The following is a 22244-nucleotide window of genomic DNA, read 5'->3' on the forward strand; positions in this document are numbered from 1 at the left end:
TTGCCTATGCCACACTATTGCCAGATCTTCCCTCCTTCCCTCCTTTGCTCCCTCTCTCTCTTCCTTCTCTTTGTTCAGCACACATTTGTAGGTTACTTCTTAAATTAATGATTAGATGTTATTTGCCTATGCTAAACAAAATGAAGTCAGACACAACTGCTAACAGGAATGTATAGGCTAATGAAGGAGGAGAAGACATATTAGCAATTACAGCCTTTAGCATTTCATTATTTGGTCCTTATCTGCCTCTTCTATCCTACAATAAGAATAACTGACTCCAGCCAGACTGTTATGCTCATTATTATTTAAGATATCAAACTCCCTACTTACCCCCTCCCCACACAAAGCACCTGCAATCATGCCACATGCACTGTATTTGAAAAGCTTGCAGCCTAGTCCTACCTTTCTTTAAAGTTTTGTTGATTCACACCTTCCTGAAGCCTTATTTACAGCAGCCATGCATGGTGAGCTCCCCTACCTGTAGCTCTTACTGTTTCACTCATTTGACACTTGGCATCTGCTACTCTGCAACTCGCTGTTTTGTCAAAGCTATGTTCTCTCTCCTCAATTAGATTTTTCAGCTACTTTGGAGTTAGGATCTTGTTTACAAATATATAACTTAGCATAATTTATCATACAGAATAGATATTTAATACTTTTCTGCCAAAATGATACCTCAAACTAAAGACAAATTAGTGCATACATTTTTATTCCATTTGTATAAAACACAAAAAAATCAAAAGCATTTTTTTTCCTGTTAGAAGTCAAAACAGTGATTATCGTTTAAGGTAACATAATTGTACGTTAACATGAGGGGGGCTACCATAGTGTTGGTTTTTTTTTTTTTTTTTTTTCATAGTGTTGGTTTTTAGTGTGTTTAGTTTATAAAAATTCCTCACGCTTTTTCTATACGTGCACACTCTTCTGTATGCATAATATAAAAGTTAAAAATTTTCTAAACAGATAACATCCTAAACTTCTTTCTTATCAAATTTATTTTACAACAAAACATTCATCAGTGTAAAATAGAAAAATGGGTAAAATGTAAGTTTCCATTTTACCTTATCATGTAAAGATTCTTCTAGATTCTTTCTGAAAGTTTCTGATTCTTGAATTAAAACATTCTAAAGAAAAGAAAAAATAAAGAATTAACTAAACAGAAAATAATTAAATATGTAGATTAATTTTTTATTGCTCAAGAATCTTCTTTGATTCCTTCTCTTTGATTCCTTCTTTGGTGCAACTATTTCTTGGTTTCCGTGGAAACCAAATTTAAATAGAATCTTTAAACACGATACTTTAACATTTAGAAAAATACATAATTTAAGTGGGAAATGTTATTTTGTTCACTTGGATTGACGAGTGGAATAAATATTATCTTTTAAGCTATTTTTATTTTCCTTATCTCAGTCTTTTAAAATTTGAAATAATTAGGTTAATCTTAAAATGAGCATAAATGAGTAATAGTGAAAAATATTAGCCAAAGTTGTATAGATAAAGAATTCAGATGAACTCATTTTTATTACTTAAAGAAAAAATAAATTATCAGATCATATTTTTGGAAAGTTTAATTTCTGGACTTCTATTTCAAAAACAGAGTAATTAATTTCTAATGGTTAAATTATTAGAGAAATAAGAATCAAAATTTTAACTATTTACAAAACTGTTATATCTCATGATGTGGGAGTACGTTGTTTCATAGATATTTTTTTAAAATGTTGGCATGAAAATATTACTATTGTAAAAGCTTTAAACTTTTTAATATTTACTACAAAGCATGATTTAAAATAATGTATTATTATCTAATTTAATTTTAGTAAAATTAAACTAAGTGTGTAGCAATTGGCAAAGTGGCCATGCATTTGCAGTTGAATGGGAAGAAGGCATGCCTTGTCACTTTATAATGAGTAAATTAATCAGTCTACTTTAACAATTCCACAAATATTTTTTCCTATTTTAGTTTATTGTATGGATGAAGGGGAAACCTGTGGCATAAGTAACGACTGGCATTCCTCTAAATTTCCAAGATGATTTGTCCACCTGGGTTTTAGCCCCTACCTTCATTTATACTCTGGAATTGGCAACCAGCTCACATAACTCGTGCTGGTCTGGTAGCTGCTATCAATGAGATGTATATAATTGTAAATGGTATTATTGCACATTGTCAAGAAGAGCTTTTATTTATTTATTTTTTGAAACAATGCAGCTGAAACTATTGCATTACTTAACTCCGTACTGGGATTAATACTAGTTCTACTGGTAATATAAATTCACTCTTTCGGTTTTAAAACTTTTAGATTAGTAGTAGGTTCAGTTAGTCGAAACATTTGAATAGTTCAATGCAAGATGAATCCCTACATACTCCAAAATATTGGTTTTTGTCTTATCATTCTTTTTTTTGCACCCCAGGTGAAGGATAACTACAATATTTTATTCACAAAACACATTTTAATGCATTTATCTAGATGATCATGCTGATATGCAAGATTTACATACCATGCAGCATTTGTTATTCGTTTAAAAATTTATCTTATACATTTTTACAGAAACTACTTGTTCAATTTATTATTTATTTATTTATTTATTTATTACTTGTTCACTTCTAAGAATAAACCATATATACTTGAGGAAAATAAATGGATCTTCTGACCAGTACAATTAACGCAGCAGGGTATAAAACAACCATGATCATAAGAGCATTGCTAAACATTGATGTGATTCTACTCTCCTGTCATTTTACCTTCTCTTCTAGAGCGGCCATTCTTTCCTTTAAATGTAGTTGTAAGCGTTCATTGGATTCAGTCAGAAGTCTGTCCACAGTATCAGATAATCTTTTGTTGTGTTCCTCATTCATTTTCTCTCTTTGCCTAGCCTTACGTTCAAGAAAAAATAAATACATTTGACATAAAAGTCATTTACAAAAGTATTTTAAATTTTTCTAGTTTTAAAATGGGATTTCATTTTATGTCTGGTGTGATTACATTGGCAGAAACTTTTTTTTCCTTTTAAATGCAGAGAGAATATTCATAAGATTTTAAGTATAACCCATAATATAGAAAAACATTCATTTCTTACATGCCCATAAACTGATGATTGAGGGGAGAGGTTCTTGATATACATACTCTTTGAAGTTCTTGATTTTTCTCTTCAAGTTGACCTTCTAGATGTCTCATACGTTCCTCAATGTTTCCATGTCTCTCTTCAGCCTGTTAAGAAATATGAAAAACGTACCTGACCTGTAAGATTTGATTAACACTTTCCCTCTAAATAAATTGAAATAAAATGTAAAGCAAGCTACTACCAACTGCAAATGTAATTTTCAAAAAATAAACTTTCTTTAAACAGGCAGCTGAACAGCATTGCTTGAAATGTGTCAGCTACAAAGGCCTGTTACATCCAAGCATCAGCAAAACATTGGACTTATTTATGAGCAATGAAATCAGCCAAATGTAACATGCAGACTGTGCATGGTTTGAACACAAACCTGCCATTGTCCAATCTTAAGCTCCTGAAGCACTGAACTGCACAGATGGTTGATTATCAATAAATAAAAGTAACATAATTTTTATAAATGAAAAGAAAAACTTAGATGGATTCTATTTAGCAATAGAAAGTAAAGTCCAGTAGGACTACCTTCCTACGTATGGAGATCATTTCTTGTAGTTTAGCTTCCATAACATATTGATAATCATCAGATGAGGTAGAAGAGGTTGGATCAGACTAACAAGTCAAGGAAAAGGAGAGGGACAAAATTGAAAAATCAGAACTAAAGACACTGACACTGAACAGAACATAGCACAGAATGCTTAAAAGAAAAATGTGACAGCAAATTTAATACTTTTATAGACAAAATTTTATATGGAAAGAACTACACTGATATCTCGTGAACACGATGCAGTCAATGGTTATAAATGAAAAACAATGATATGCCCAAATAAAAAGCTACCAATCTAAGGTATGGAAGGTTAGTGATGACTGGCAATGAAAGACTACTACAGAATGAATTAAAGCAACTCTGAAAAGAGTCATGTAATAATTGGAATTATGGGAAACCAAACACTAGAATATGTCTCTGATAGATTGTTAGAAGTTTTATATTTTGGTTTGTTTGTTTATCATATTACTTAAAAATAATGGAAACAATGTATCTCAATGTTGAGGTGTATGCTAAGGCAATGACCCAGGTGAAATAAATTTGGAACGAAATTTATTACAAACCTAACACTCTAGAAATCAAGAAAAAGCTAAGCCACGGGGTTAATTATTATGGCTATTCTCCAATTCAAGCAGGATTGAGTTTCCTCAGCAACAGTGACAAGCTTACAAAATCACTTCTGGTCTCTGAATACAAATCATGACCATAGGTCTAGAACCTTAGCAACCTATCCTCAGATACAGTCTTAATTTGAAGTTTTAAATCCAAGTGGTTCAAAGTCCTCAGATTATCAATATTTGACAATATGCTCTGAGAACAAGGAGATTTATCTATGAACTCCCCTGAATGACACTATGAACTACCCCAAAACTGCTTCTGTGTTGATTTGTTGCTATGGAAACAAAATGGTGCCCTAAGTGAATAGGCGGCTTGGTGTCTTTGTGAGCTCATATTTGCCCAGTGCTGGGGTTAGTTACATGTCTTGGAGGTGATTGTCAGGTTACCACAGACACAGAGTGTTAACACATGTGACATTGCTGATAGCCGAGTTGTATTAGTATGTTATGCACAGATTACATGTAAAGTTAAATCAACATTTTAATCATAATTACAAGTAATTATAACATCAAAATTATCCTATGTCAGATCTATAAGATTGAACTCCAGAACATATTCTATTATATTTTATAAGTTTATTCTAAAACAGTGAAACTTACTTTATGCAAATATAGGACTATATTTAAATATGTCATGCAGTACCTGAAAAGAAATAGTAGCCTATTCATGTATTGGCTCATATGCATATATACTATTTTATGCGACAAATTCCAACTAATCTATAAGATACATATTTGACATTTAACTGGTGTACTTATACAAATTAGGACTTTATATTTACATTTCGTTAAGATTTTCCTTTTGATATTGTTTAATAAATAGGAAAATAATGAAGAAATAACAAATAAGCAATTTCTCTCCCCAAACATCCAAGCAAAAGAAACACAGAAAGCTACCATAGTTTCCAAATGCCACAAAATGGTTTCCTAATATCACTTAAAAACCTAGAATTCAAATAAGAATACCGTAAATGGGTCAAACTTTTGTTGAAATTAAATAATCTAAATTCATTAAGGTATCTGTATCTTTTAAAAGTACATTTTAACAGGTAGTTGGTGTTATAAAAATTAACCAGGTGACTGATTAATTTTAATCAGTGATTAAGGTAGTCAAGGCATGAACACTTCAATTTCCAAAACTGTCTCTTCAAAAACACAAACCCAGTGGATCTTCTAAAGGTCCTTAAGACTTCTATCTACCTCTTTCCATCTTAAGTATTGAAAACATCAAACATTGTGAAAACTCACTTCAGATGTTGAACAAGAATTATGTCAAATTTAAATTACTTTGTTATTATGGATAGTTTTTATTGGTACTAAAAATGAATGAAATACCTTATGGAATTCAAGATGAATTATGTCCTTGCTGAGGAATATGCATTTTAATTAAAGAAGTAAACATTATAAATCATAAAACTGGGAGCCCAAAGTCTTTATTGTTTAATTTTGTATATACTTGCCAAAGTCAAATAATAACTTTTATCCATAATCAATCCTTCTGACTTTCTAAAGTCTTAAATGAGCTTTACTTACCTATCTACACGTACACACACACACACACACACACACACACACACACACAGCTTACCAACCAAAGAATATATCCAGACATCATTTCTATACAAAAAACTGGGATCAACTTTCAACTACTATTGATTCATATTCATCTTAGCTTTGTGGAGACTGCAGTTTAAGCAATTCATGTATCTCTTGATGGGATATAGGGCTTATCTTGGTTTCACTCTGATGTGACACAGGAAAATTTCAAATGAGCTACAGTTTTAGAGGAAATTATACATTGAAATGGCTTTGAGAAAAGCATGAATATATTTGGAAATGGAGAAGAAATAAAAGCTAAAGAGAAGAGGATCAAGGAGAAAAAAAGTATAGGTAGCTGATAACTAAAGCAGAAAAAAAATAAAAAGGCCAAATTAAATGTCTGAAGCATTATTTAGAATGCCATTCATAATATAGGAGAGGGAAGCCTAGATTTAAGCTAAGCAGAAATCTTTTTAGTTTAGTGTCAAAAATACTAAAAAGTAGAAAAAAATTATGATGATCAATAATAGTGATATACTGAAAATGAAAATGACAATGAAAAAATAGATAAAGCAGGTTCTAGAGATAGTCCCTACATTTCTGTGAACTGAAAAGAAAAAGTACAAGATCATTATAGCCATGAAACTTGGAAAAACAAATGAAAAAGTACCTTCAAATGTTATAAAAATATTATCAGCAGAGAGAGTGTGTTGAGGATAAAACCTCATCACTGACAAATCAAATGTGTATTAAATATAGCAATAATTTAGAAACTCTGTACTTGAAATAATGGTGTTGATATTAAGTCAGCCTGAAAAAGAGTGGTTAAAAAAGAGAAGCAGAGTGAATTCCAGTATTTTAAATACTTTCTAAGAAGGATAAAACTACTGAAAAGAGAAATCAAAAGGATTCAGATGAAGTAAAATTTTAGCAACATACTATTAAGTAGAAGTAAACCAGGGAAATAATTGTGGGTACATGAATGAATACATGTAACAAAATAAATAAATATGTAAGACCCCCCGAGAAAAATGAAGTATAAAAATGGTAAGGCACCTATTTCAAGTTTTTTAAAAATATTTTAAGTTTAGGATTCTTAGGAATATATAATCTGAAGCCTTGTAAGTCAAGTATTATGCTTTAAAGTCTGTTTCATCCATATTCTATCAGAGGCTAGTTTGGAGCTATTATTTGGTGAATTGTGTTACTTTGAGAGATTCCAGATTTTCTTGCTATTTTACTCAGAATAATATTGGTGATTATTTTACAAAAGTTATTTTTATTATTAGCTACTCACCTCAAGCCCCCTAAAATAGTTGAATAACTTTATATTATTAAGTTCATGTTCCTCAAATGAAAAGCCTAAGTGTGTGTGTGTATATATATGTATCTCCATACTTGAGTAATTTAAAATGTACTTTCAAGAAAAAATAGAATAGTACTACTATGTTTGCACATTTTTATAAAATTTGGAGAAAATTTCTCAAATGAAATGATAAATTTATCTTTATCTTAGAAATCACACATTTCTGAATTGCCAGAAGGGTTTATGGTATGTCTATGACTATAGAAGGATCCAGATTGTAACATTACCCTAATCACACTAATGTTTTATTCAGGTAGTTATTCCGATACTCTGTAGACAACCAACTATTCCAATACTTTCTAAACCTTGCTGTACTTTGCAAATGTTTGGCTTTTCACTACCTGATTAATTACCCTATTTTACCAGCAGGCATCAGTCTACTGTTCCTCTTCAATCATTTGCTTTTTTAGGAAAGTAAATGTGTGTGCCTGCTTTTATATTGCTGCATCAATTGTTTTGGATAGCCCCTACTGTCAGAATTTGTGTAACTTGCAGTTCACGTATCTATCTTACCCATTTATTATAGTGGCACTGAAAACTTAGCACAGAGCAAAAATTGCATGAATATCTAAAATTTGTGCACATTTTTGGGGTGCCTTGGTGGCTCAGTCAGTTGAGCATCTAACTCATGGCTTTAGCTCAGGTCACGATTTTATGGTTCTGAGATTGAGCCCCAAATCAGGCTCTGTGCTAAACACAGAGACTCCTGGTGAGGAGTCTCTCCCTAACCTCCCATTCTCTCTCTCACTCTCTCCCAAAATAGATAAATAAAGAGACAAATAAAATTTTTTAAAATATACATTTTTTAACTGATATTAAAAGTAACACATGGTTTTACTGAGCAAATCTAAACTTTTATTGTAGTGACATAGATAAACACTTTGAAGCAATATCATTTCCATTTGACTGTTAAAGGTTAGAATAGTCATTTTAACATTATAATGGTTGCAAAATTCTAAAATATGCAGACAGTTGCAGAATCTAATAGCCATAGCATGGCAGATAGTTTTGAATATCCCTCAGATCACTATTGAATTTAATTGGTTCAGAAGAAATTGTAACTATTAAAATCACTTTCTGACTTTTAATGGTTTTAGAATCTAGACTTCCACAGGGCCATAGGTGGCTCATTTGGTTAAGCATCTGTCTTTGGCTCAGGTCATGATCCCAAAATCCCAGAATCAAATCCTGCATTGGGCTCCGTGCTCAGCTGGGGCCTTTTTTCCCTCTACTCCTCCCTTGTCACTCTTCTTTTCCTCTACTCCTCCCTTGTCACTCATGCTCTCTCCCTCTCTCTATAATAAATAAATAAATTCTGAAAAAATAAATAATTTAGACTTCTACAAATCTAACTTCTAATTTCAAACAAATTTTTCATAGTACAGTCAGAAAACAATCAACTGCTTATGGTATTTCCTACATTTTTAATACCAATTTATGTTAAGTCTATTAAATTATTATGACTTATCTATGCACGTATTAAATATCATCATTTGTCTATAGTTGGTGATTATTCTAATGTGCAAATATTATCATGGAAGATTAACCATAAGGATGTGAAATTTTGTATTTCCTACTGAAATAGGAAGAGGTATCATCACATTCATATGCAAATCATTCATGGCAGTGTAAATAAGATATATAACATGAAAAATTCATCTTACCAAGAAACCAATATAGTAAAGATTAAATAAATTTAGATTTCATAAAACCTAAAGAAAAATCTACAGATTTTATTTGGATTATTAATCATTTCTGTCAGTATATCTAGGTTGACTAAATGTGTTATTGCAATACCTTTGTCAGGGCTGCAATTCTCTGAGCCAGTTCAGCCTCTACTTCAGGTAAGGTCTCAGCTTTTCTCATAGTCTGCTGCAGCTTTTGCTCAGCCAGCTCAAGACGCTCTTGTAACTGTCTGTTCTTCTCTTCCATCTGAAATAGGGATGGAAAAAGAGACACTTAAGGAGTCACTGTGAAGATAACAATCGCCAGTCACTAGGGGTTCTGAGCTTCAGCCATTATTCTAGACTTAAAAATCAGCTGCTTCTATCACATCTAGTATACAAAGAGATGACTATGTTCATACTTTCATATCTTACTTACATTCCTTAATAAAATTCAGCACATTAAAAAATAGAAAGATCTTACCAATGGCAGCAGAAAGAAAAAAAGTTACTAGTGAGTATAAACCTGGACAAATAGATTATAACTCAATACTAAGGCTTCAGCTGTACCATGATAGCATGATATTGAAAATTATAGTATTAACTGGAGTGAGAGATGGAATGTAGCACAATGGTTAAGAGTCCGGGCTCTAGAGATGGTGTTGACAAAACCTTCTTTCTGAAAGGCCAGAAAATAAATATTTTAGGCTTTGTTTATCATTTAGTCTCTGTCCCAACTATTCAATTCTACTATTGTAGCATAAAAACAGTCATAGACAATGATTAAATAAATGGGTATGGCTATGTTTCAACAAAATTTTATTTAAAAAACAGCGCCAGAGTTTTGACAGATGGGCCACAGTTTGTCTCCTCTTGCTCTAGAGCCAAATAGACTTGGGCCTCCGCTAAAAACTCTAGCAATTACCAGATCTGTGACCTTGGAAGAGTTTTCATGTCTCTGAACCTTAGTGCCTCAATATAATAATTACACTTACTTCACAGGAGATGGTTAGATTTAAGTGAGGTAATACACGTTAACTGTTTAGCAGTTTCTGGTTCATGTCTAGATCCAAAGTAAATATTAGTCATTGTTTTTATTATCATTGAGACAAATTTATAAATTACATACTAAAAACCCACATCTGTTTAGTCTATTCTAAATTTTAGGGAATGACTGATTGCAAGAAATACGGTATTTTATTTACTCCAGGTTTTGTGAGACTGGAACATAACCAAGACCGAGATACTCAACCTGCCGTAGGATGGCCTCTTTATTTGCTAACTCATTTTCTAGTTTATCATTCATGTCATGTATGGAGGTAGATTCTCTCTGAGCACTGAGGTAACGCTTCTCAAGAGTTGTGATTCTTTCTTCCATGTCTTCCTTCTGTGCCATGGCCTACAATTAAAATAAGAAAGTAATTAAAATCAGATTTCAGATAGTTTATTTATTTATTTTTTGTTGTTTTTTTTTTTGTTTTTTTTTTGTTTTTTTTTTTTAGATTTCAGATAGTTTAATGTATTGTCTTGTTATTCAAGTAAACTAATAAGATTTAAAAGCTATTGTTTTCTTGAAGTAATATTCATGCCTTTCTTTTCAAGGAAGGTATGCAAGGTATCATGTGCATTTTCCCAATTTATCTGTCAGAACTCTTACATGTTGGGTTAATGAAAAGTTTCCCTCTCTGACAATGCAGTGGAGTACATGAAACTGCCTATTTTAGACCTGGCATTCTTAGAAAAGTGACAGATAAATTAGCTCATTCTACAGTAGAGATAAGTACAATTTGGGTAGAGTTGTAAACCAGAAAATTGGTAGAATGGTGGCTACTGTTCCAAACTGCAAAGCCATCTTCCATAAGAACAACTAATATCATCAGTATTCTCATCTTCAGATAGAAATAAGAGTAACTCAATAGTTAAAAAAGGAGGCAAAAAAGTAAATTTGAGTCATATTTACAAATGAATTGACAAATTGAAACTTAACCATTTCCCTTCTTATATATATGCTAAATAAAAATAAACACACAACTCTAGGGAAAAATCAACTATGAGTGCAAATAGAGTAAACCATGGCATCAATGATATTCTAAACAATAGTTTTTTAAACTATCTAATTCATAGATAATATGGAGATAATTTTATCTTCCTAACAGCTTATATGGAAATTTACTAGGAGGTGTATAAACTACTTTTTAAAAAAGATATTAAGAAAAGTCAGCTGCAGATGTGAGCGTCATGGAAAAACTGAGAGCTTTTCCCCTAGTCAGGAACATGACAGCAATGCCCACTCTCACCACTGTTTCTCAACGTAGTGCTGGAAGACCTAGCCTCAGCAATCAGACAATAAAAAGAAATAAAAGGCATTCAAACTGGTAAAGAAGAAGCTCTCACTCTTCACAGATGACACAATACTTTATGTGGAAAACCCAAAAGACTCTACCCTAAAATTGCTAGAACTCATACAGAAATTCAGCAATGTGGCAGGATATAAAATCAAGACATAGAAACCAGTGGTATTTCTATACATTAACAATGAGACAGAAGAAAGAGAAATTAAGGAATTGATCCCATTTACAATTGCACCAAAAAGCATATGAGATACCTAGGAATAAACCTAACCAAACAGGTAAAGGTTCTGTGCTCTAATAACTACAGAACACTTAGGAAAGAAATTGAAGAAGATACAAAGAGATGAAAAAACATTCCATGCTCATGGATTGGACGAATAAATATTGTTAAAATGTCTATGCTACCCAGAGCAATCTACATATTCAATCCAATCCCTCTCAAAATACCATCAACATTTTTCACAGAGCTGGAACAAATAATCCTAAAATTCATATGGAACCAGGAAAGACCACGAATAGCCAGAGGAATGTTGGAAAAAACCAATGCTGATGGCATTACAATGCTGGACTTCAAGCTCTATTCCAAAGCTGTAATCAGCAAGACAGTATAACACTGGCATAAAAACAGACACATAGGTCAATGGAATTGAACAGAGAACTGAGAAATGAACCCTCAACTCCATGATCAACTAATCTTTGACAAAGTAGGAAAGAATATCCAATGGAAAAAGACAGTCTTTTCAACAAATGATGTTGGGAATATTGGACAGCCACATGTGAAGAGTGAAACTGGACCATTTTCTTACACCACACATAAAGATAAACTCAAAATGGATGGAAGACCTAAATGTGAGACAGGAATCCATCAGAATCCTAGAGGAGAACATAGGCAGCAACCTCTTTGACCTTGGCCATGCAACTTCTTGCTAGACACATCTCCAAATGCAAGGGAAACAAAAGCTAAAATGAACTTTTGGAATTTCATCAAGATGAAAAGCTTTTGCACAGCAAAGGAAACAGTCAACAAAACTAAAAGGCGATCTGTGGAATGAAGAAGATATTTGCAAATGACCTACCAGATAAAGGGCTATCATCTAAGATCTATAAAGAACTTATCAAACTCAACACCCAAAAATCAAACAATCCAGAAAAGAAATAGGCAAGAGACATGAACAGACATTTCTCCAAAAAAGACATACAAATGGCCAACACATGAAAAAATGCTCACCTTTATTCAGCACCAGGGAAAAACAAATTAAAACCACAAGGAGATACAACTTCACACCAGTCAGAATGGCTAAAATTAATGAGTCAGGAAATGACAAATGTTGGCAAGGATGTAGAGAAAGGGGAGTCGTCTTACACTGTTGGTGGCAATGCAAGCAGTATAGCTACTCTGGAAAACAGTGTGGAGGTTCCTCAAGAAGCTAAAAATAGAGCCACCCTATGACCCAGCAACTGCACTACTAAGTATTTACCCTAAAGATACAAATGTAGTGATCTGAAGGAGCACCTGCACCCCAATGTTTCTAGCAGCAATGTCCACAATAGCCAACCTGTGGAAGGAGCCTCAGTGTCCATTGAAAGATGAATGGATAAAGAAGATGTGGTCTATGTATACAATGGAATATTACTCAGCCATCAGAAAGGATGAAACCTTACCATTTACATTGACGTGGGTGGAACTAGAGGGTATAATCCTGATTGACATAAGTCCATCAGAGAAAGACAATTATCATATGGCTTCACTCATATGTGGAATTTAAGAAACAAAACAAGATCATAGGGGAAGGGAGGGGAAAATGGAATGGAAATAAATCAGAGAAGGAGACAAACCATGAGAGACTCTTAACTATCAAAAAAAAAACAGAGTTGCTGGAAAGGAGGCAGGGGTTGGGGTAACTGGGTGATGTGCATTAAGGCGGCCACGTGATGTGATGAGTACTGGGTGTTACATGCAACCGATGAATTACTGAACTCTACATTTGAAACTAATAATGTTCTATACGTTGACTAATTGAATTTAATTTTTTTTAAAAAGTAAGCCTCATGAGACTGATCTGGTTTCCTGATACTGTGGGAGAGCTTCCTTGCATAAGGAGTCTAAAATTGAGATGATGGTGGTGGTTTCCATGCATTACCATCCAATTCTTTTGATCAGTCTTCCTAATCCGTCCTTTGGCTCCTCTCCTTCAGGACCCAGAGCCAGTCCTGCCACATGCACAGAGCAAATAAATTTTCTTCCATTTTCCCCCAAAGAAATAGAAGCCCTTAAATAGATAGTTCTCCTGTGTCCTAGTCTTCCCTCACCACCAACTGGAAATAACCACATGCACAAATCATGAACTTCCAGCTTGCACTTAGGAACAGGTGTACTACTTTTTCTCAAAGTTTAATCAGTATCTGTGCTCTAGATTTTATATCTTTTCTGCTTTCGGGATCCCGATCACTTTTTTGTCCTGGATTTTCAAGATGATAGTGGGAGCAAATCCCACAACTACAGTTGAAACAATGAGGCAGGAGGAAAAGGAATGATTCAAAGAAAACAAAAAAGAATGATACATTATCTGCTTGACCGTTGATCTTAACTGCATTGAAATTATGGAATTTACTAATCAGGTCTGGTTAGTGGGAAGATATGCCATGGTTTTAAAGACAAGTAAGCAAATTAATGTATCAAGTAACTAGTCAAATCCTAGAAAAACAAAAAGCTGTACAAGGGGAAATACCATCATAGGAAACCACCACTTGGATCAGCCGTGAGAATGACTGACACAGCCGTAGTAACAGTGACACTAAATGCAATTTTGAGGTAATTGCAGTAGGAGGATGGGTGGAGGAGAAAGGAAGGGAGAGAATCAAAGAGCTAAAATCCTCATATAATAGCAAGGCATAGATTAAGTTTAAATAAGATAGAAAATAGCACAAGTAACCGCCAATTAAGAATCTCAGACAAGTAAGATGGGAAGTGGATGGGCACTCTTCATGATTGTGTATGTTTGTGTGTATGTATTGAGATTCGTACCCTCTTACTATTATTTGACTTTGAAAAATTGTATATATATAAAAATTAAAAGCAATTACAAAACAATATTTCTACCATGAAATCCATCAGGTCCTTGGTCTCCCTGCCTCCCCACAAAACATCTTTTCTTGTTAGAATCATCCTTGGAGGGGCACCTGGGTGGCTCAGTGGTTGAGCATCTGCCTTTGGCCCAGGGCATGATCCTGGGATCCTGGAGTCAAGTCCCACATCAGACTCCCTGCGGGGAGCCTGCTTCTCCCTCTGCCTGTGTCTCTGCCATTCTCTCTCTGTACCTCTCGTGCTGCCATTCTCTCTCTGTATCTCTCATGAATGAATGAATGAATGAATGAATAAATAAATAAATAAATAAATCTTTTTTTTTTTTTTAAAGAATCATCTTTGTAATCTTCACCCAAACTCTTCACTAAATAGCCTAACCTGTATCTTGCTATTGGTTTTTTTTCCTGCTTCCTCATTCTCTAACCCGCTGACCAAGAAAGAATACTAAATGCCAGTCTGATCATACTCCTTTTTGACTTAAATACTGTTATACGTCCACCCCTCCCCCTGTCCCCCCATCTTCAGTGAAAATCAGAGCTACAATGCCTGGTAAATAAGTGGATTCATGACCTGACATATCTATCTCTGTGTATTGGGATGAATAGCATACTCCTCAACCCCCTATCCACAAATTCATGTCCACCTAGCATCTGTGATTGTGATCATATTTGCAAATAGGGTTTTACAGATGCAATCAAGTTAAGATGACATTATATAAGATTAGGATGGACCATAAATCCAGTGACTGTTCTTATAAGGGGAGGCAGATTTGGAGACACAGAGAAAAATGCACTGTGAAGAGGGAAGCAGAGACTGTAGTTACACTGCCGTCAGCCAAGAGCACAAGGATTGCCAGCAACCACCAGAGGCTAGAAGTGGCAAAGAAGGATTCTTCACTAGAGTCTTTAGAGGATGTATGTCCCTGCTGACACCTTGACTTCACACTTGGAGCTTCCAGAACTGTGAAAGAATAAATTACTGTTGTTTTAAGTCACCCAGTTTTTGGTAATTTGTTACAGGAACCCCAAGAAACTAATGCACTCTGTGACTTCATTTCTGCCTGGAATGCACTTTTCTTACCTTCTTTGTCTACCTCAATCCTACTGACCTTCAAGATCCAATAAAGACTACTTTGCTATTATATTAATATTAAAGTTCAGATGTCTAAGTTTGGCAAAAATTACCCAGACTAATTTTTTTCAACATTATCTACACATCTCTAGATTAGCTGATATGAACAAAAGCTATTACTTGAAAATATTTTATTTTAAATTTTGACTCTTTCAAGTTTATAATATTATTTTTTGGTTCACAGAGGGTAGAGTTTATCATCTTAGAGGATTCTTTTTGAGTATTGTATCCTGTTAATTTCATTCTCATAAAGAACTCTGGGAATATTATATCGATTTTGAATCTAGCCTACATATATAAACTTCTAACTACATTATAATAGCAATAAATACAGTTAAAGACATAAACAAGCTTCTTGAAAACATGAGCAGTGGAGTAGCACAGACTCACTCCAAATCCCAGTTATTGTTATTTATTAACGCAGTTATCACAGATTAACTTTTCTATAACTCAGTTTTTTTATTTTCAATTTTTTTGGTTTATTTTCTTGTTTGGTTTCCTGTTTTTGGTTGAGATGTTAATCCCTACCTTATAGCATTGCTGTGATATAATATTTTAGGTGCCTCGTGTGGTCTTATGCATAATACACACTCCATAAGAAATAGCTTCTTTTTTGATTATTAATTATTATTGTGCTTCCAATTAGCTGATATGACTCTAGGCAACACTGCATGCAAAAGTCATTGTATAGACTTTGCTACTGCATTTTTGATTCAGTGATTCATGTGGGAGATTCAATTTTTAACTGCAAGCTGTGTTGCCAAAAATAAATTTTGAATTTACAAGTCGGAGAAATATCTTTTCCCTATGTGTCACTTGGAAATTCTAAAAAAGGAAGATTTTTCTAGTCTCTAAAAACTGCTGCCTAAAAAAGGAGAAAAACAGTGTAAAGATTCAATTATCCCTTGACCTGAAGTTTGTGCAAAATGGATTTTATTGTATCAAATAAATATAACTCTATAGTATCTTAGATCTAGTAAATAAAAAATATAACTCCATGTTTCAGAGAATAGAAAAGATAAAATATATGTATTCATTTAATCACTTAGGAATTTTTGAAGAACTATTAATAGGAAGTTGGAAAGATAAGATGGTTTTACTCACAAAATAGTATTATCATAGAAAATTCTAATTCTTTGCATATCTATATATTTAATAAAATATTATTATCCAATAACCAACTAGTAGCCATCTTGATCAAAAAGTAGAAAGCCAAGCCTGCTATAAGATTGTTTATGTCTTCTAATATATGGACTATGTTTAGCTTTAATCCAACCCTCTACTCTTCTTGTCATAAGACAAAACATCAAACAAATTTTAAATAGATTTATTTCTTGACAAAGAATAATGATGAAAATATATTCTAAAGCCATTAACAAAATCTACTTCCACAATTCATGTTAGATATATTGGTCAGTCCTCACATGTAAAGCAAAATGAATTCAGTTTTTAATTCTATTGTCAGTTTTTCCTATTCCCTATTTTTTCCTTAATTAATTCAACCAATATTCATTGCTTATACAATATATACATACTGTGTTAGCAATGCTATGTGGATAGCAAGAATAATCACTTTTTTTTCCTACTAAAAAGCTTGCGATCTAAAAGACTTTGTGTGTCCATAGCCCACAAGCACATTATCAGTCAGGAAAATAAAAGCAATGGTTGGAGTTTTGAGTGTAAGTGATACCTTTTTATTATTTATTTATTTATTTATTTATTTATTTATTTATTTATTTATTTTAGTGATACCTTTTTAAAGCACATGATTTTCACATCTTATTGGAAAGAAAGAGCAAAAAAAAAAGATTAGTTAGGGGGCAGTTATAGTGCAGCTGCATTTTTTATGCTAGTGTTATCACTGATAAATGATTCTGTTTTGTTGATTTTGGAAGCTGCTCATGCTGGAGGAAGCACAAGTTTTGAAGCTAGGCTGGTCCTGTGTCTTCTTGGTGCCAAGGGGTAGGAAGTAGTAGGGTGCTGGGGAAGGCAGTGCAAATGCTTTTGACAAGTCCCTTTACCCCACCTGAGAGAAATGGAGATAATGACAAGTACCTTCTGGGCAGGACCGATGTAAGAAATTAGAGAAAATAAATGTAATGCACCCATAATAGTTTTCATAGTTGATCCTCAAGAAATTCCTTGCAGTAAACCAGGGCCCATGGTCTGTGACCCAAACCTTTTTGGAAATATTTTATTTGGACTTCACAATGTCCTTAACATACATACACACACACACACACACACACACACACACACACACACATCCCACACATGATGTATCTAGAAAGGCAGGCAGAGTATAGCTTCTTTGTCCAGGTGTCATTAACTCTATCACTTCCTATGTTGCTTCCTGTTTAATGTGCACATGTTTATATCACCAGCTTGGCTCTTAAAACATTTGTGCTTACAACCTTTCTTTAGAAGTGAATGATGAGAGATATTCTTTTCTTGTGAATTTCTTCTAAAATATAACTACATAAAAATTTAAGAGCTCATAAGATTATTTATATTTTAAAAGAATCCCATGTGAAAGCAGAACACCTCACCAACTAGAAAAGGTTCCTAATAGAACACCTGGCATCAGATAATTGATTATTTTCCATCTAACTGAGCTTTTTGTCACCTACATCCAAAAACTATTAGAATTAAGGGGTTATTTTTACAAAGGCAATAAAAAATGGGGAGCTGAAGATACTGGGCTTGATCTGTAACACTGGTTTAGATAAACATGAGGAGAGGAAGTAGGAAAGGAGTGATAAATGAAAGAAAGGAGCTCAAGAAATAGCCTTGCTATTTCACTAGCCAGAAATCTTAATGTTTCTAAATGGATTTGAAGAATAGCAAACCTTCAGGTATTTTATAAATTCTCTGACTTTGGGTTGTGGCAAAGTGTAAAAATGAGAGACATATCTTTGAACGATCAATTCATATAAAGGTGTAGAGAGCACAGTACCATCATTTGTGTGGTAGTCGCCCAGTCTGTCACTTCATGGTTCATCTATCTTTTTCTGGGACTGTAGATATTGGTTTCATATACATTCTAATCTCATCTGTGTCTTTTGATATTTACATCAAACACTTATAAATATCCATTCTTTCAACACAGATTTTTTTGAATGCCTATTATATGTTCAATGATTGTACAGATTAGAATAGAGCAGTGAACAAAACAAGACAAAATAAAAAATCCCAGCCCATGTGAATCTTTCCGTACAATGGAGAGGGAGGTATGTGACAAACAAGTAAATTAATAAAGGACTAACTGTGTCAGATGGCGGTAAATGGTGTGAGATAAAACAAAGAAAATGAAAGAAGAGGGAGAGTGTATAAGTGCAAATAACAAGGTTAGGGAATACGTCCATGAGAAGAAAACATTTGAGCAAAAGGAAGAGGGAAAAGAAAATGCAACAGATTAGGTCTGGCTGGTTTAAGAGGCCATTTTACCTGAACAGAATGGGCTGAAATGAAAGAGTAGGAGATGATTTCCAAGAGGTCAGGAAGGTGGTAGTGGAGATTGCACATGGCTTGTAGGCCACTGAGACTTTGATTTTATTGTAAGTAGGGTGCATAGCCATTGAAGTAGAATATTAACTTGAGCTGATTACATTGTAACAGGTCACTCAGGCTGCCATGTTGAGTATAGACTGAAGTGGATTGAAGGCAGGAAGAGGATCAGTCACAAGACTATTGTAACAGTCCAGTGAGAGATGATGGTTGTGTGAATAAGGAAGAGCCATGAAGATTGTGAGAGGAGGTCACATTATTGATGTATTTTGAAGTTGGAAATCAGGTTTATAGCTGATTCGAATGCCGTGTGAGTGAAACGGAGGTACCAAGGACAGCTCCAAGGCTTTTGATATGAATAACAATAATGGCCTTGGGGAGAGCTGGGATGTGTAAGACTACAAGAAAGTCTGGTTTCTTGGGGGTGGGAGGATAACAGGAAAACAGTCTTGAACATGTTAATTTTGAAAATATGCTAATTTTCCAGGCATCTGGCAATCAGGACATAGGATATGCTGGATATATAAATTGGGAGTCATAAGGCAGTGGGTGGATTTTGGAGCCATGAGACTGCATGAACCTAGCAGGGGGAGTGAAGGCAGATTGAAAAGGGAAGGCACTACAAGTCTGGGGAGAAGTAGAGCCAATGAAGGAGCTTGAGATGAGGGTAGAAAGTAGAAATGAATGAAAATCAGAAGAGTAAAGGGTGCTTTTAGCCAAGTGAAGAATTACTCCAGGGAATAATTGTATCCAGTGCTGGGTTCAACAACATGGAAGTCGGCAATGACTTCGGTAAGAACAGGTTTGATGGGATGTTACAGATAAAGTATGTAAAATGGCTCAAGAGGGAATGGGAAGAAAAGAACTGAATACATGGAGGAGAGTCAACTCCAATAACAACTAGTTAATTATATATAAAAATATTTAAAAAGATAAAAATGCATAATTTAAAATAGGTAAAAATGAAAAAGTCGCCAATACAGATAATTTTATTTTATTTTTTTAAGATTTTATTTATTTATTCATGAGAGACACAGAAAGAGGCAGAGACACAGGCAGAGGGAGAAGCAGGCTTCCTGTGGGGAGCAAATGTGGGACTCGATCCCAGGACCCTGGGATCATAACCCAAGCCGAAGGCAGACGCTCAACCACTGAGCCACCCAGGTGCCCTGGATAATTTCACTTTTATTGCAATAGAGTGGAAAGTGAAAGATTCTAAATATTTCACCTTCGCTGGTAAGATGATTAGGCAATGTTACAAATAAAACATCTCCTTGTATCTTTTGCAGTAACTTTCAAGCCCTCTACTAAATAGATGAAGTGATGTCACGTCTAGGAAGAACTGAACATACAGAGAAAGAAAGATTCCCACATTCACATAGATACATTCACACTCACAGACACAACACCAAAATAAGATGGGGAAAATTTAAAGTAATGATTTTGAGTATTCCCATATGCTAAGAGTGTAGCAATTCATTATTCATACCCACGTCTAAAGCTATTTAAAGTTAGCAGCCTAAAAGTTTTAAAAATTCATTAAAAACTATAGAAAGTTTTTACTCTATCTGTGACTTGATACCAAATTTTCTTTTCATACATATTTAAAGGGTTGATGAAGTAAACTATTTTTGCCTTAGTGGACATGTTTCATAACTAATGTAATGCATCCCAAATTGTGGTCTTCTGAAAAGATGTAAAGATTAGATGCCATTAGAGGAGATTTGGAGAAAGCCTCTCAGAAGCAGCATCCAGAAAGCAAAGACTGAAAGCGCTATGAATCACTTACCTCCCTAATGTCCCTTTGATATTTAGTGTTCATTTCTTCTGTTTTAATGAGATCCTTTCTTGCTGTCTCTGCTTCCTGCTCCACCTCGCCCACTCGGGAAGAAAGGGCCGCTAAACGTTCTTTCATTTGAGCCATTTCATAGTTTTGCTTTTCAAGCAATTCTTGTAGTTCGACTATTTGACTCGTTTCATCAGTTGAGTCTATAGAGCCATTGGACAAACGCTGCAGGAAACAAAAAAGAAATGGCACTCAGGATTTTTTTTTCATCTTTAATTTAAAATCCATGTACTTAAATGAAACTGATACACCTTTCACACTGAGAAAGAAGAACTCTTAACTAGTTTTGAAGAAAAGCTAACTTTTTAGGAAAACTCTTTTTTTTTAGGAAAACTCTTAATTGATATTAAAATATAAAGGTAGATCAGTAATTCTCAAATAGGTTGCCAGATGCATTTGAACCAGAAGTTTTATATATATATAAATATATATATAAATATAAATATATAAATATATATATACATATATATGCACACACACATTAATTTAGAACAAAACACTGGTGTATCCTCAACATTTAGTAAGTGGCAGCTATTATTTTCTCAATTATATTCAAAATTTATTGTGAACAATATATTTATATAAACAGCATATTAGTACTAAGTAATAAGAAAGAACACAGAACCTGTAAGATTTTCTATTTTTATTCAAGATCCTGTGTGCATTTGCAGGTTTTATTTTCAATGACACTCAGAAAAAGAACTTACACACATTTTTCTTTCAAAGAAGGTTATTCCCGGTGTGAATCTGACCTAGCTGGAACAAAGGTATAACGTAAAAAAGCCTTGATTTCTATAATGCTAAGAACATAAAAGTCATGAGTGCACACAACCCACAGGAAGGAGGCTTAAAAGGACTACATACTTTGAGACTGGTTTGTCCCCTTGCTGCCTAGAAACCAGGGTGACCCATGTCTTCAGAAGCACATCCTTCTAGCTAGCTGCTAGCTGCATGGGAGAAGTTTTATGGTGAAGACAGTGAAACAACTGGGGAGAAACAGCCCTAAAAGCAAAATGGCACAACTTAAGTTGAAATAAGAAAATGATGATGCACTTTGCTTTAATATAAATGCGAATAACAAATGCCAAATTAAAAAAAGATAAACAAGAAAAAAAAAGAAATAGGAAGATGAGAGAGAGCAAAGAAAGAACAGTGGAGTTGCTAGAGTGCTTCTTTGGAAAACATGAATCTGTTTTGATACAATAGATACACCAAGAAACAATTTGAACATCCTATAAGTTTTATGTTTTCTTGTTTTCAATATATGCAAGGAGAGTTGACAAGCCATGTTACATTAGTCTCAGAGATGCGACATCATGATTCCACAGCTCGATATGTCATGCTGTGCTCTAAATTTTTTTCTTATGCCCTGTCCATTCCTGAGAATCCCTAGCTGAACTGAGGTGTATAGGAATAGACAAAACGGACATGTGCATGTTCCTCAAACATCTAACATCACCTCAGTTTACCACATGCTTTGACA

The 22244-nt window shown here is 34.0% G+C and overlaps 1 protein-coding gene across 1 annotated transcript in view; it reads right to left on the bottom strand.

Moving 5' to 3' along the window:
• PPFIA2 (PTPRF interacting protein alpha 2) overlaps positions 1-22244 on the bottom strand; it is a 473118-nt gene that overhangs the window by 96390 nt on the left and 354484 nt on the right. The window contains 7 exon segments of the mRNA XM_025438989.3: positions 1062-1124; positions 2741-2872; positions 3123-3206; positions 3634-3720; positions 8975-9109; positions 10094-10240; positions 20705-20926. Coding sequence (XP_025294774.3) covers positions 1062-1124; positions 2741-2872; positions 3123-3206; positions 3634-3720; positions 8975-9109; positions 10094-10240; positions 20705-20926 — 870 coding nt within the window.

This window comes from Canis lupus, chromosome 15 (assembly GCF_003254725.2).
Source record: "Canis lupus dingo isolate Sandy chromosome 15, ASM325472v2, whole genome shotgun sequence".
In the NCBI taxonomy this organism is placed as follows: domain Eukaryota; kingdom Metazoa; phylum Chordata; class Mammalia; order Carnivora; family Canidae; genus Canis; species Canis lupus.